Source organism: Lithobates pipiens, unplaced genomic scaffold (genome assembly GCF_037356315.1).
Source record: "Lithobates pipiens isolate NorthernLeopardFrog02 unplaced genomic scaffold, aLitPip1_a1.2 Scaffold_16, whole genome shotgun sequence".
Classification (NCBI taxonomy): Eukaryota; Metazoa; Chordata; class Amphibia; order Anura; family Ranidae; genus Lithobates; species Lithobates pipiens.
The window spans coordinates 219036872-219052330 of NW_027507748.1; the positions used below are offsets into that span (position 1 = coordinate 219036872).

A 15459-nucleotide genomic window follows, 5' to 3' on the forward strand; every position below is an offset into this window, starting at 1 on the left:
TTGATTAAAATAATGTATCACATATTTTAACCACTTTTAAAAAGATCAGAAATGTTCCAATGTGGTCAACCAATCTATTATTAAACCTTGAAAAGTGATAGCTGAAAATAAAAAAATAAAAAGCGCCATACACCAGTTTCTTGAATTGGACTGAAATGTCAAATAAATGGTCAAACTATCTAAATGTAACATGCGTGGACATTTGTAGTGTACAGAACGACATTCAAATGTTTTTAAACATTATTTTTTTATTTTATAAAGACCCACCTACCTAGTGTACACCTTTTGTATCATAAGGGAACTCTGTACATGCTACAGTAGGCCTTAAATATGTATCAGAAAATAATGTTATATTCCATCAAAATAAAGGAGAGCTGTGTCATTGGCTGACCACACAAATGATCCTGCTGAATTTGGAAATATCGGGGTGTTGCATTAATACTAGGAAAAGGGACCATTGGCCAATTGGATTTTCCCAGCTAAAAGTTATTGTTCGTCCAAAGGAAGGGTGGTGCCGGGAAGGGAGAGAAGGGAGCTTTGTAATTCTTGCAGGGTATAAAAAAAACACAAAAGTGCAATGCTAAATTCATTGAATGTCTAAATGCCATTTTAGTAAGCCCACCTTAAAAGATATTCAAAGATAAATAGAGTAAGTTGAATAGAAGGGTTTGGGATTGGACTCTAATAGCAAACACTCGTAGGATATGCAGACATTTGCACAGTCTCTCTAATGTATTTGTGACAGGAAGCTGGCTGAATATTCCTGACAATCTGGAATTATGATCTAGCCACACAACAATGAAGAGTTTTTCAAAGGAAAGGCTGTTTCCCAGAGTGGGCCTATCCTCAGGAAATCACATACGTTTCTTGTGACAACAGATGTTATTGCAAGTTTCATTTCAGCCTCAAGCGCTCAGTGAATATGTTGTCGAAATTTTTGGGATTATCCAAAACTTGGAACTAAGTATTTCTACAAGACAAAGTATTGTAAAGAGGTATGTGCAGGCTAACAAAATCATTTAAGTTGGTGATTTCACTGTTTGTAAAGCTGGATACACACTATACAATTTTCTTTAGATTTTTTTTTTTTTTCCTTTAGATTTACCAAAACCATATAAGATGAAGTCATACCTAAACACTTTCAATTTGTATACCCTTGCACTACATAGTTGAAGGTAAATCTAAAGGAAATCGAACAACAAACGTTGTATAGTGTGTATCCAGCTTTATTGTACATTGCTATAAGGCAACCAGTATTTTATTTTTTTTCCTCAAAGGCAAACCATTCATACTTTGTATTTAACTGTTGTATCTATTTTTTAAATTCTACTGCTCTGCTTTTACAATTGTTGTGAATATTCTGATGATCGCCACAATGCAAATGTATGAGTTACCTATTTTTTTACCATTAAAAAGGGCAGAAAATTAGCCATGAAAGAAGACAGTTTAGAACAACAAAACTGAAAGACAGAAAAAAAAAACACAAATTTTGCATTTCACAGTTAAAATAAAAGAAAAAATGCAAACATTAATAAATAATAATAATAATTATTATTATAAATTCTATGCATTAATATATGAACAATACTATTTCAGCTGTTACTTGTTTTTTTCCCAATAATATAGATTAACTTGCCTAATTATAAATCAGTGAAAAGCAATGTATAAAATATAGTAACCCAATGTATAAAATATAGTAACCCATAGCAACCAACCCGTTTTCATATTTCACCCGTTTAGCATAAGCAAAGCTAGTTGATTACCAGTTGATTGCTTTGAGTAACTATAACACAACATGTGAATTTATAGGCCCATGAGTAATATTACCACCCTCCATATGAAGTATAATCTTTTGCTGAGTCACTGTTTTATGACATCACAATCAAGAGATATTATAGCTGATGGTGTTATATGCCAACGCATACATACATTTAACAATCACATATGTTATTTGGAATGCTGAAAGAAACAATAATATATATATAAAAAAGGGCATGTATAATTTCTTATTGTACAAGTCAGTACCCAAAATGATGTAACTAAAGCCCAAAACTTTTTGGGAATTGTCGCTGAAGTTTAAGGCCATTTTGCAGATTGAGTAGAGTAGGTGTTGCCTCTGGATCTTTAATATAGTGATAAGGGGGAATGTAGCCTAAAGGCCCGTACACACGATCAGACTTTTTGACAACAAACATGCAAATTTACTGTTTTAAGGCAACATCCGACCATGTGTACGCTCCATCGGACAAACTTTTTCGGTTTTCATCGAACAAATATTGGCTGTTCGAACAGACAAACTTTTTGACAACATAAGTCCGATGGAGCAAAGTCCGATCGTGTGTACAGAAAACCATCGGACTTTACAAACCCGAATGCTCATAACCAACGCAAAAGATCAGACAACAATACAGAAGCTGACCAAAGGTGGCAGTAAAGAGCAGAAAAAAACGTGATTTGGTGAAAGTTGGCTGAAAAAGCCAGATCGTGTGTATGCTTAACAAGTTCACGATCAACGCCCTTTGTACAGAAATCCACAGGGAAGTTTGTAAAAAGTGTGATTGTGTGTATGAGGTTTAAGATGGGTAAGTGAGCTCTGAAAACAACTCTCCAGTAAAGTACATGAACTTATACACATTAGTCTCATTATAACAAGAATAAATATAGATTTGACACAAGTTTTTCTTTTAAAAAGAAGGCAACGGTAGCTAGCTTGATTTAGAGCAATGAAATAATAATGAAGTAACAACTTGCACATGTAAAATTAATTAAAAAAAAACACTGATATTAATAAATCTGCTGCTTGAGTAGGTTGTTAATGATGCTACACAATAATCAAGTATTATTCACATCCTAATTCAAACTTATTTTATTGTGTTTTTTTTTTTACAGGATTGACTGAGACTGAAGCTGGGTCTTTACATTTTCATACCAAGATGACACAGTCTATCAATATAAGTAATAACCTTCCAGGTAATGTACTTGCATACTTGATGTTTTATGCAAAAGAACAATGCACTTTTTTCACATAGTGTATGTAGAAAAACAGCTAAATATATATTTGCTTTTTATAGGGGAATATTTGATTGGCTGATGGTTAATATTTAAGTTAATTTTACAAAACTACAGTATACTTTGTTCAATTTTGTGGGTAGGCTACTGATAAGCGCTAGACTTGTGCACAATGGAAAATTTTGTTTAGTTTTTTTTCGTTTTCATTCATAAAATACATCATTTCACTCAATGTTAAATTCCTTATGTTACGTTAATTTGTTTTCGGACAATTCGTTATTTATGCAGAGTGTCAATATTCATTATACCAAATCAATTAGTTTTGTATGTATATCGTTTCGATTCAATATTTATGTATGTATAGATATTCGTGATTAGGTATGAGCCGAACACACCCCGGTTCGGTTCGCACCAGAACCTGCGAATGGACCGAAAGTTCTCACGAACGTTAGAACCCTATTAATTACAATGGACACGAACGTTCCAAATCTAAAGTGCTAATTATAACGGCCAATATGCATGTTATTGTCCTAAAAAGGGTTTGGGGACCCGGGACCTGCCCCAGGGGACATGTATCAATGCAAAAAGAAGTTTTAAAAACTGACGTTTTTTCTGGAGCAGTCATTTTAATGATGCATAAAGTGAAAAAAAAGGGAAATATTACTTTAAATATCGTACCGGGGGGTGTCTAAAGTATGCCTGTGAAGTGGTATGTGTTTCCCATGTTTAGAGCAGTCCCTGCACAAAATTACATTTGTAAAGGAAAAAAAGCCATTTAAAACTGCTTGCGGCTATTAAAGCATTAATTAAGTAATTATTAAGTAATGTCTTGTCCTGGCAATATGGAGGAAAATCTTTGAGAAAAATGGCATGGCTACCCCATCACCCCCCTACCCCAGCCCATTACCAGCCCCTTTCGGTCTTGTATGGATATTAAGGGGAACCCCGCACCCAAAATATGTAATGTTAAGGTTAGGCAGATGCCTGTGTTGCACAAATGAACTACACAACACCAGCAATGAGGGGGTAGATTCAGGTGTATGCTGTGCAGGAGGCACACTACACCTACTGTAACAGCGCTAGGTTAGGAAGCAAAGCAAAGCTGACACTGTCCCTGCCTATTCTGCTCTCTCCCTGAACACTACACTCACTGTAACAGTGGTATCTAAAGAAGCAAAGCAAAGCTGACACTGTCCCGGCCCAGGGCCGGACTGGGAATAAAAACCAGCCCTGGAAATAATTTCATACCAGCCCCAGAGCATTATTATACCAGCCCAACAGCATAACGTCATTATTTTCTTGTTCAAAAAAGGTAAAACCATACATTTTAAAGCACATTTGAAGAGTATATGATATATAGATAAGAGAGACGTGGAATTTACAAACAGCACCAATTGTTTACTGGCAAAAAATCATGGCATTTAGGCTACTTTCACACCGAGGCGCTGGGCACGCTGGCGGTAATGCGGCGCTATATTTAGCGCCGCTTTACCGTAGTTTTAGCGACACTTTTCGGGCCACTAGCGGAGCAGTTTTAACCTGCGCTAGCAGCCGATAAAGGGTTAAAACCGCCCGCAAAGCGCCACTGCAGCGGTGCTTTGCAGGCGGGTTTGGAGGGCTGCCCCATGTTTTTAATGGGAAGGGGCGCTTTAGGAATGGTAAATACACCGCTCCTACAGCACTCCAAAGATGCGGCTTGCAGGACATTTTTCAACCTCCTGCAAGCGCACCACTCCAGTGTGAAAGCCCTCGGGTTTTCACACTGGAGAGACAGCAGTGGCTGTTTCAGGGCGCTTTGCAGACGCTATTTTTAGCACTCTAGCGCTTCCAAAGCGCCTCAGTGTGAAAGGGGCCTTACTGGCACATTTTTTTACTGACACTGCAAAAAAAAAGGTGCCAAAAATGTCAGTTTTCAGTGCAAATATCAATATTTACGCTATAAACATGTAGCTAATGCTATTAGCAATGTGTTTAAGTTAAACAAAAGTCAAAAAACATATTTGTCCATTTACATGAAGGTCAGATTATTATATCCCAGCACAGAGTTCCTCCTTACATCAGGAGGATTCCCCTTTTACAGTGCAAGGGAACTCTGACATAAAGGGGAACATTGCAGATCATGATCTAAGTGGGAACTCGGATATAAAAAGGGGGGCACTGGTGACCAGAGACCCCACTTATATCAGAGTCCACTGCATTCCCCTTTACATCAGAGTTCTCACTTACATCAGGGTCTGCAGCATTGCCCTTTACATCAGAGTTCCCCCTTGCACTGTAAGGTGGAATCCTGCAGAGTATGATGTAAAGGGGAACTCTGGGAATGTGGGGAGGACTCTGATGACCAGAGACCACCTTCCGCAGAAAGAAAACACTGAGATAAGAAAGTTTATCGATATAAGGGGGAAACCTTTATATCAGTGCCCCCTTACAATATTGTATTGACCCCCCACCCACCTCTTAGGCTGTCACTGACCTCCTCTCAGGTGCACTGTGCAGGGCTCAGTCAGTCGGCTTCAGATTGGTGGCTCTGGTTTTATCCCATAGTTTCCTCTCCACAGTCCATACATGTCTTACTTCTCTCTTGACCCCCATCCTGGCGGCACTCCCACTCTTGACTCCTCTCCAGGGGAGGTCAAAGGCTGCAGATGGTACAGGGGAGGTCAATGGCTGTGCAGGGGACAACAGGGGAGGTCAGAGGCTGAGCAGGGGACGACAGGGGAGGTCAGAGGCTGTGGAGGAGGGGGTACAGGGGAGGTCAGAGGCTGCGGAGGAGGTGAAAAGGGAGGTCAGAGGTGACAGGGGACTACAGAGGCTGCATGGGGGGACAGGGGAGGACAGAGACTGCAGAGGGGGAAACAGGGGAGGTCAGAGGCTGCAGAGAAGGGAACAGGGGAGGTCAGAGGCGGCAGCAGGGGAAACAGGGGAGGTCAGAGGCTGCAGAGAAGGGAACAGGGGAGGTCAGAGGTGGCAGCAGGGGGGAAAAGGGGAGGCCAGAGGCGGCAGCAGGGGGGGAAAAGGGGAGGCCAGAGGCGGCAGCAAGGGGGGGGAAAGGGGAGGCCAGAGGCGGCAGCAGGGGGGGAACAGGGGAGGCCAGAGGCGGCAGCAGGGGTGGGAACAGGGGAGGCCAGAGGCGGCAGCAGGGGGGGAACAGGGGAGGCCAGAGGCGGCAGCAGGGGGGGAACAGGGGAGGCCAAAGGCGGCAGCAGGGGGGAACAGGGAAGGCCAGAGGCGGCAGCAGGAGGGGGAACAGGGGAGGACCGAGGTGGCAGCAGGGGGGGAACAGGGGAGGCCAGAGGTGGCAGCAGGGGGGGAACAGGGGAAGTCAGAGGCTGCGGAGAGGACAGGAGGTCAGAGGCTGCGGAGGGGACAGGAGGTCAGAGGCTGCGGAGGGGACAGGAGGTCAGAGGCTGCGGAGGGGACGACAGGAGGTCAGAGGCTGCGGAGGGGACGACAGGAGGTCAGAGGCTGCGGGGCAGATAGGAGGTCAGAGACTGCAGGGGGAAGGGGGGCGGACAGGAGGTCAGAGGCTGCAGGGGGGAGGGGGCGGACAGGAGGTCAGAGGCTGCAGAGGGGACGACAGGGGAAGTCAGAGGCTGCGGAGTGGATAGGAGGTTAAAGGCTGTGGGGAAGGACAGGAGGTCAGAGGCTGCAGGGGGGAGGGGGGCATTCGGGAGGTCAGAGGCTGAGGGGGGAGGGGGGCGGACAGGAGGTCAGAGGCTGTAGGGGGCGGACAGGAGGTCAGAGGCTGCGGGTGGAGGGGGCGGACAGGAAGTCAGAGGCTGCAGGGGGGAGGGGGCGTACAGGAGGTCAGAGGCTGCAGGGGGAGGGGGCATTCGGGAGCTCAGAGGCTGCGAGGTGAGGGAGGCAGACAGGAGGTCAGAGGCTGCAGGGGGGAGGGGGGCGTTCGGGAGCTCAGAGGCTGCGAGGGGAGGGAGGCAGACAGGAGGTCAGAGGCTGCAGGGGGGAGGGGGGTGGACAGGAGGTCAGAGGCTGCAGGGGGGAGGGGGGCATTCGGGAGGTCAGAGGCTGCAGGGGGCGGGCAGGAGGTCAGAGGCTGCAGGGGGGAGGGGTCGGACAGGAGGTCAGAGGCTGCGGGGGGGGGCAGACAGAAGGTCAGAGGCTACAGGGGGGAGGGGGGGTGTACAGGTGGTCAGATGCTGCAGGGGGAGGGGGGCGTTCGGGAAGTCAGAGGCTGCGGGGGGTGAACAGGAGTTCAGAGGCTGCAGGGGGAGGGGGGCGTACAGGAGGCCAGAGGCTGCGGGGGGGCAGACAGGAGGTCAGAGGCTGCAGGGGGGAGGGGTCGGACAGGAGGTCAGAGGCTGCGGGGGGGGGGGGGCAGACAGGAGGTCCGAGGCTGCAGGGGGGAGGGGGGTGTACAGGTGGTCAGATGCTGCACAGGGAGGGGGGCGTTCGGGAGGTCAGAAGCTGCGGGGGGTGAACAGGAGGTCAGAGGCTGCAGGGGGAGGGGGGGCGGACAGGTGGTCAGATGCTGCAGGGGGAGGGAGTGTTCGGGAGGTCAGAGGCTGCGGGGGGGCATAAGAAGAGGCACACGCCACCAGACAAGACTTCACTGAGCGCTGCCTTAATTTTAAAAATGGAATGTGCCCACCTTTCCGAAAATTGCTGAGCGTGTATGGGCTTGGCCCGAGCATGGCCAGCTCTGGAACAGCGCTGGCGCTTGTGCAGTTTCGTGTCGGCCCAGCCCCACAGCCATATTTTTTTCAGGCGCCGCTGCCCTCACAGCGGCCCCAGGGACAGCCAGGCAGCCGGCCCGCCGGGAAATTTCCCGGTATCCCGGTAGGCCAGTCCGGCCCTGTTCCTGCCTATCCTGCTCTCTCCCTGAACGCTATACTCACTGTAACAGTGCTATCTAAAGAAGTAAAGCACAACTGACACTGTCTCTGCCTATCCTTCTCTCTATGAACGCCGCAAGGCCGCTGCGCTGGAGGCCTTTATAGTGTGGGGCATGTACTAAACACCCTGAGCTATAATTGGCCACAGGCATCCAACCTGTGGCCAATTATGGCTCTCCTCACTGCCGGCGCTGTGATTGGCCAAGCATGCAGGGTCACAGTGCATGCTTGGCCAATCATCAGCCAGCAATGCACTGCGACTGGCGCAGTGCATTGGGGGCCGTTCGTAACATACGAATTTGCTGGCATTTTTACTATTTGTGCTTGTCAGCACTAGCATTTTATGCCTTTTACTTTCCCAATAAAAATACGGAGTACACTTAGAGCGTGTCCCTCTATTTTTTATTCTTACCTGGGTTGGCCGTGTCACCACACTAATACTGCCGGTTTGGAGGCTATCATTGCCGGATCTTATTGCTGGATTGAAGTTTCATCTTGTTAGATTGGGATCTTTTCTATCTGCGCTGGATCACACTTACATCCCTGAGTGGATATACTTAAGCCCCGTACACACGAGAGGACTTATGTCCGACAGACTTCCGAAGGAGTTCCGTCGGAGTTCTGACGGACTTTTCGGCTGAGCGGACTTGGCCACACACAATCACACTAAACTCCGACGGATTCGAACGTGATGACGTACGACTGGATTCGAATAAGGAAGTTCATAGCCAGTAGCCAATAGCTGCCCTAGCGTCGGTTTTAGTCCGTCGGAATAGGATACACACGAGCAAATTTTTCGAAGGGACCGGGTCCGGCGGAGTTCCTTTGGAAAAATTTGAAGCATGTTCCATATTCTAAAGTCCTTCGGACTTTGGCGAGTCAAAAGTCCGTTGCAGCCCACACACGATCGAATAGTCTGACGGAATCAGTCCGTCGGACTTTGGATGTTGAAAAGTCCGCTCGTGTGTATGGGGCTTTACATATGGCCCTCTGTATCACAGAGGTCCACCTGATCTGGTAAGCGCATTTGTCTCTCTGTGGTGGAGGATCTTGTCACAAATTTTTCACTGGAGGATTTTATCTCACCTTCCTTCACAAGAGATCTTGCCTTCCACCTTTTTGGACATTTTAGTTCCTTTTCATGTGGAATGGACTTTTTTCCTTAATTTATTGCTCTGCACTAACCATTGTTTTACATAAAACTATCCCCTATTTTGTAGACGTTATAACTTTTGCGTAAACCAATCAATATACGCTTATTGCAATTTTTTTTACCAAATATAAGTAGAAGAATACATATCGGCCTAAACTAATGAAGAAATTTTAATTTTGTTTTTAATTTTGGATATTTATTACAGAAAAAAGTACAAAATATAGTGTTGTTCTTTTTTTGTTTATAGCACAAAAAATAAAAACTGCAGAAGTGATCAAATACCACCAAAAGAAAGCTCTATTTTTGGGGAAAAAAGTACATACATTTCATTAGGGTACAATGTCGCACGACCGCAGAATTGTCAGTTAAAGCAACGCAGTGCCGTATCGCAAAAAATGGCCTGGTCAGGAAAGGAGTAAATTCTTCCGGGGCTGAAGTGGTTAACCACTTAAGGACCGCTGCATGTAAATCTACGTCGGCAGAATGGCATGTACGGGCACAAGCACATACCCGTCCGATCGGACCCCCTCCCGCTGGCTGCGGCGGTCCGTTTCGCTTCAGGAGTGATCCAGGATGAGGGGATGGCCGTTGGTTTCTGGCCATCCCCTCTCGATCGCTCCTGGCGAATGAGAAGCTTCCCCTACCTGTGTAGTGTAAACACAGGCAGGGAGGAAGTGATGTCACTCTCCTCGGGGCAGTGTTTTTGACCGGACTGCAAGGAGAGCAGAGATAGTAAGTGCACCAACACTACACTGACATGTAGGTACACATAGGCACACAAATCACCCCCCAATCACCCCCCCTCCCCGATCGCCCCTCCTCCCAGTCACAGTGTCACTGATCATTTAGTGTCAGTTGTGATAGTAAAAACTGTCAGGGCAGTTAGTGTTAGGTCCAGGGTAGCCCCCCCAATAAAGATTTAACCCCCTGATTGCCCCTAGAGTTAACCCTTTCACCCCCTTTTGCCAGTGTCACTAAGCGATAGTTTTTCTGATCGCTGCATTAGTGTCACTGGTGCGGCTAAGTAGCTAGTTATTCTCTTAGGTTCACCGCCAGGTTTTTATAACGTTAGGTACCCCGATATACTACCCAATAAAGGTTTTAACCCCCTGATTGACCCTAGAGTTAACCCTTTCACCAGCGATCACCGTATAAGTGTCACTGGTGACGCTGGTTAGCCAGTTAGTCATTTAGTTATTTAGGTTCCCCATCAGGTTTTTATATAGTGTCCGGGACCCCCATATACTACCTAATAAAGGTTTTAACCCCCTGATTGCCCCTAGTTAACCCTTTCACCCCCTTTTGCCAGTGTCACTAAGCAATCGTTTTTATGATCGCTGCATTAGTGTCACTGGTGCCGCTAGGTAGCTAGTTATTTTTTTAGGTTCACCGCCAGGTTTTTATAGCGTTAGGTACCCCCATATACTACCCAATAAAGGTTTTAACCCCCTGATTGCCCCTAGAGTTAACCATTTCACCAGCGATCACCGTATAAGTGTCACTGGTGACGCTGGTTAGCCAGTTAGTTATTTAGGTTCCCCCGTCAGGTTTTTCATATAGCGTCAGGGACCACCATATACTACCTAATAAAGGTTTTAACCCCCTGGTTGCCCCTAGTTAACCCTTTCACCAGTGATCACCGTATAAGTGTTACGGGTGACTCTGGTTAGTTAGTTTGCTTTTTATAGTATCAGGGCACCCACCATTTATTACCCAATAATGGTTTAACCCCCTGATCACCCAGCGGGTGATATCAATTAGGTTTTAGGGTCAGATAGGGTCTGCGTCGCCCCAGGCAGCGCTAGGTTAGTGCCAGTACTGCTAACGCCCATGCGCAAAGTATAAACCTCCCGTAGTGGTATAGTATCTGAACAGATCAATATTTGATCAGATCTATACTAGCGTCCCCAGCAGTTTAGGGTTCCAAAAAAACGCATTGTTAGCGGGATCAGCCCAGATACCTGCTAGCACCTGCGTTTTGCCCCTGCGCCCAGCCCACCCAAGTGCAGTATCGATCGATCACTGTCACTTACAAAACACTAAACACATAACTGCAGCATTCGCAGAGTCAGGCCTGATCCGTTTTTTTTGGTAGCGTTTTTTATTTAAATCCTGAAGACAGTGATTAGTTTTCGGGGTCCCGTACGTGGCTAGGCTGCCAAAAAGTCCCACACATGTGGTATCCCCGTACTCAGGAGAAGCAGCAGAATTTACTTTGGGGTGTAATTTCACATATGCCCATAGCATGTGTGAGCAATATATCATTTAGTGACAACTTTGTGCAAAAAAAAAAAAAGTTTGTAATATTCCCGCAACTTGTGGCAAAATATAAAATATTCCTGGACTCAACATGCCTCTCAGTAAATAGCTTGGGGTATCTACTTTCCAAAATGGGGTCATTTGGGGGGGGGGGGGGTTTGTGTTATTTTGGCATTTAATGGTCTTCGAAACTGTGATAGGTAGTGAGGAGTGAAATCAAAAATTTTAAATCCTGAAGGCAGTGATTGGTTTTCGGGGTGCCATACGTGGCTAGGCTCCCAAAAAGTCCCACATATGTGGTATCCCCGTATTCAGGAGAAGCAGCAGAATTTATTTTGGGGTGTAATTCCACTTATGCCCATAGCATGTGTGAGCAATATATCATTTAGTGACAACTTTTTGTAAACTTTTTTTTTTTTGTCATTATTCAATCACTTGGGACAAAAAAATAAAAATATTCAAGGGGCTCAACATGCCCCTCAGCAATTTCCTTGGGGTGTCTACTTTCCAAAATGGGGTCATGGGGGGGGGGGTTACTGCCCTGCCATTTTAGCACCTCAAGAAATGAGATAGGCAGTCATAAATTAAAAGCTGTGTAAATTCCAGAAAATGTACTCTAGTTTGTAGACGCTATAACTTTTGCGTGAACCAATAAATATACACTTATTGACATTTTTTTTACTAAAGACATGGGGCTGAATACATTTCGGCCTAAATGTATGGCTAAAATTGAGTCTATTCGATTTTTCTTATAACAAAAAGTAGAAAATATATATTTTTTCAAAATTTTCAGTCTTTTTCCTTTTCTATCGTAAAAAATAAAAATCGCAGAGGCGATCAAATACCATCAAAAGAAAGCTCTATTTCTGGGAAGAAAAGGACGCAAATTTTGTTTTGGTACATTGTTGCATGACCGCGCAATTACCAGTTAAAGCAGTGCAGTGCTAAATTGTAAAAAGACCTCTGGTCCTTAGGCTGACAATTGGTCTGGGGCTGAAGTGGTTAAAGAAACTTTCATGAGCAAAATATAAAGGCCTATGTGGCTGTCACAGTGACTCTTTTGCTTTAAAGCTAAATTCCAGGCACATATAAAAAGGCACAGATTAATGCAGCCTGAAATTAATTAATACGTCAATTAAATGTATTTTTTTAAATGCAAGAATTGTAAGTGCCTGAATTTGAGTGGGTGTCCATTTCTTGCAGTTCCCTGTACAGCAGAGACCCAACTGGGGGCAGCACAATTTGTTGTGCTGCAGTGAATAGAGCATGTTGATAAGAGGAAAGATTAATTATTGATTTCATTTTTATTTTTATTTATTGTGCACTTTTTTGCACTTTAAATGATTATTGATTTTTTCACTTTGAAAATTTTTCCTTAGCGCGAGTTTTAGTTTGTTTCTTTAATAGGAGGAAAGAGTCTGCTGCTTCTTATTTCACTGTCTGGTAAGGGGCTGGGGGAGTGTTACAACTTTGTCCAGTTTTGTTCAGGCATTGCTCTTTACAAGCCTTGTTCTAGCTCTCTCAGCACTACTAGAGCTCAGGATTTCCTTTTTCATACAGTTCACTCCTGGTTTACCAATGAGCATAAGCACATGTTAATGACACTGGGAATGACCTGGAGGATGTTTAAGTACAAAACATAAAGTATATACCGTGCTGTCTCTTTAAATGGTGAACAGCGGCCAGCACAGCAAAAGAACAATTGCAAACAACGTGAAATAAAATAAAAGTGTACCACTAATGTACAATATTAATATAAAACTGAGATAAAAAAGTGCTTTGGTAAATTGTGATGCAATGGCATCAGCAGAGCCGTCCTGGGACAGGCTCTGCTGATGCCATTGCATCACATTTTACCAAACTGCTTTTTTATCTTCATGTGTGAGCATTCCTTTTATTTAATAAAATACTCCTTTTTCTTAATGGAATTACACTATGTGGCCCCATATTTTTTCCTTCTCAACCATACCACACGGGAGAGTATATTCATTCTGCTCCTCGTCTAACCATTTTGGGGGGTTACCAATCTGGAGAGCCATTGGAAAGATCACAGGAATATTCGACTCCTAGCCAGAGGTCGTTTTTATGAATGCCTACATTTCTTGGTGTGCTACACCACAAGCTCAATTGACTCATTAGGCATATGCCTGTCTGAGTCCAAGCCCTCTGGTAAGCCTTCAACTAATTGGTAGTGGATTATCTACTTGCAACCTCTTTATACAGTATATCCCCTTTTTGAAGTCACACTGATGCCATGACAATTAATTTATGGACTTGGATTCATTCAAATGTTTGACCTTCTTTTCTGTGGATATCACGTGAACTTTTTTGTACATAATATATTTGCACAGTTGATTTATGTACTGTGTGTTATGTCCCTTTAGGGGTTTTTCACACGCATTGTCTTTAGTATTCAAGTTTTTTTCACATATATTATTACACAATATTGAATTTTAGTTCATTTTAATATTGTAGAATAGCGCTGCAATTTTATTTTATTTCAGGGTGTCTAAGTACTGTACCAACTTCTTCAAAAGGGACCAGTTAAGTGGCCACTGGGGGTCCCGGTCATTATCCTTTGTGAAGACCAACTGGTACTTAAATTCTGCACCCTGGGCAAGCCCTTGTCACCTGCACCATAACAGGGATGGACAAGACCTGTAAGGCTTACTGAACTGCAGCCAGAGGTGGATCCAGGGGGGCAGCAGGGCAATTGCCCCCCCCCCCCCCAAATATGGCACTGACATGATTGTCACACTGGTGTCACTTGCAGGCTGCAGCGCTGGAGCCTCTGCCCGAGTCTCTCTCCCTGTCTCATCAGCCAATCAGCGGTGCAGAAAGAGAGACTAGTGGGTAATTACGCGGTGCCGGGATGGACCAGTAGAAGCCTGGAGGTGGGTGGAGCTGCACTGTTGGCCTGACAACCCTGGCCCTGCACTCGTTGCTAGTGCCTGGGCCGCCTGGCGTCTAGACTCAGAGCCGACATAACGGTAAGAGGAGCTGCCTGGAGCGGAGGAGCCTGCCTAAATGTATCTGAGCACCAAATTATTTGACTAAAAGTGAGTAAAAAAAAAAAATGAATGAATTCATGTGTCAAGTCATATCGCAAAATACATGTGTGCCACTATGTATGAAAAAAAATGCCCATTTAGTCTTGACTTGTTCAATCTTAACCCCTTCAGCTGCGGAAACTTTTACCCCCTTATGACCAGGCCATTTTTTACGATACTGTGCTGTGTTGCTTTAACTGACTGACTGACAATTGCGCGGTCGTGTGACATTGTAACCCAAGTAAAATTGACGTCCTTTTTTCCCACAAATAGAGCTTTCTTTTGGTGGAATTTGATCACACCTGTGTTTTTTATTTTTTACAATATAAACAGAAAAAAAGCGTAAATTTTGAAAAAAAAAGAAATATTTTTTGCTATTTTCTATAAAAAAAATTCTTCATCAGTTTAGGCTGATCTGTATTCTGCTAAATATATTCCATAAAAGAAAAATCCCTGTCTGTACGATACGTTAAATACAGTTCTGTAAGCAACACCTTATTTCCTTATTTTCTGGCAGTGCCCCTCCCGAGACTAGACTCTGGATCCACCTTTGACTGCAGCAGAGAATAATCAGGTCTCTTACCCTTCCAGAGAGAGCTTTGCTGTGTGAGTGAGTTGTGTAAATCACAGGACTGTATGGAAACAAAAAACTTGGCAGGTGAAACAGCTACCTTATATACACTATATTGTCAAAAGTATTGTGACGCCTGCCTTTACACGAACATGAACTTTAATGGCATCCCAGTCTTAGTCCTTAGGGTTCAATTTTGAGTTGGCCCTTTGCAGCTATAACAGCTTCAACTCTTCTGGGAAGGCTGTCCAGAAGGTTTAGGAGTGTGTCTATGGGAATGTTTGACCTTTTTTCCAGAAGGGCATTTGGGAGGTCAGGCACTGATGTACGAGAAAGCCTAGCTTGCAGTCTCCACTCTAATTCATCCCAAAGGTATTCTATCGGGTTGAGGTCAGGACTCAGTCAAAGTCATCCACCCCAAACTTGCTCATCCATCTTTATGGACCTTGTCTTGGTATGCTGATGCCTTAATAGTTCCCTTCACTGGAACTAAGGGGCCAAGCCCAACCCCTGAAAAACAACCCCACACCATAACCCTCCTCCACCAATCTAACTTTCTGTTTG

At 44.6% G+C, this 15459-nt stretch overlaps 1 protein-coding gene across 2 annotated transcripts in view; it reads left to right on the forward strand.

Moving 5' to 3' along the window:
• The first annotated feature begins 631 nt into the window (after positions 1–631).
• LOC143982389 (KN motif and ankyrin repeat domains 1-like) overlaps positions 632–15459 on the forward strand; it is a 30454-nt gene continuing 15626 nt past the window's right edge. The window contains exons 1-2 of one of the 2 annotated variants that reach the window (XM_077481058.1): positions 632–995; positions 2890–2970. In XM_077481058.1, coding sequence (XP_077337184.1) covers positions 2934–2970 — 37 coding nt within the window. In that variant the 5' untranslated portion in view covers positions 632–995; positions 2890–2933. The remainder of the gene's footprint in view (positions 996–2889; positions 2971–15459) is intronic. The other variant, XM_077481057.1, reaches the window with a different exon arrangement.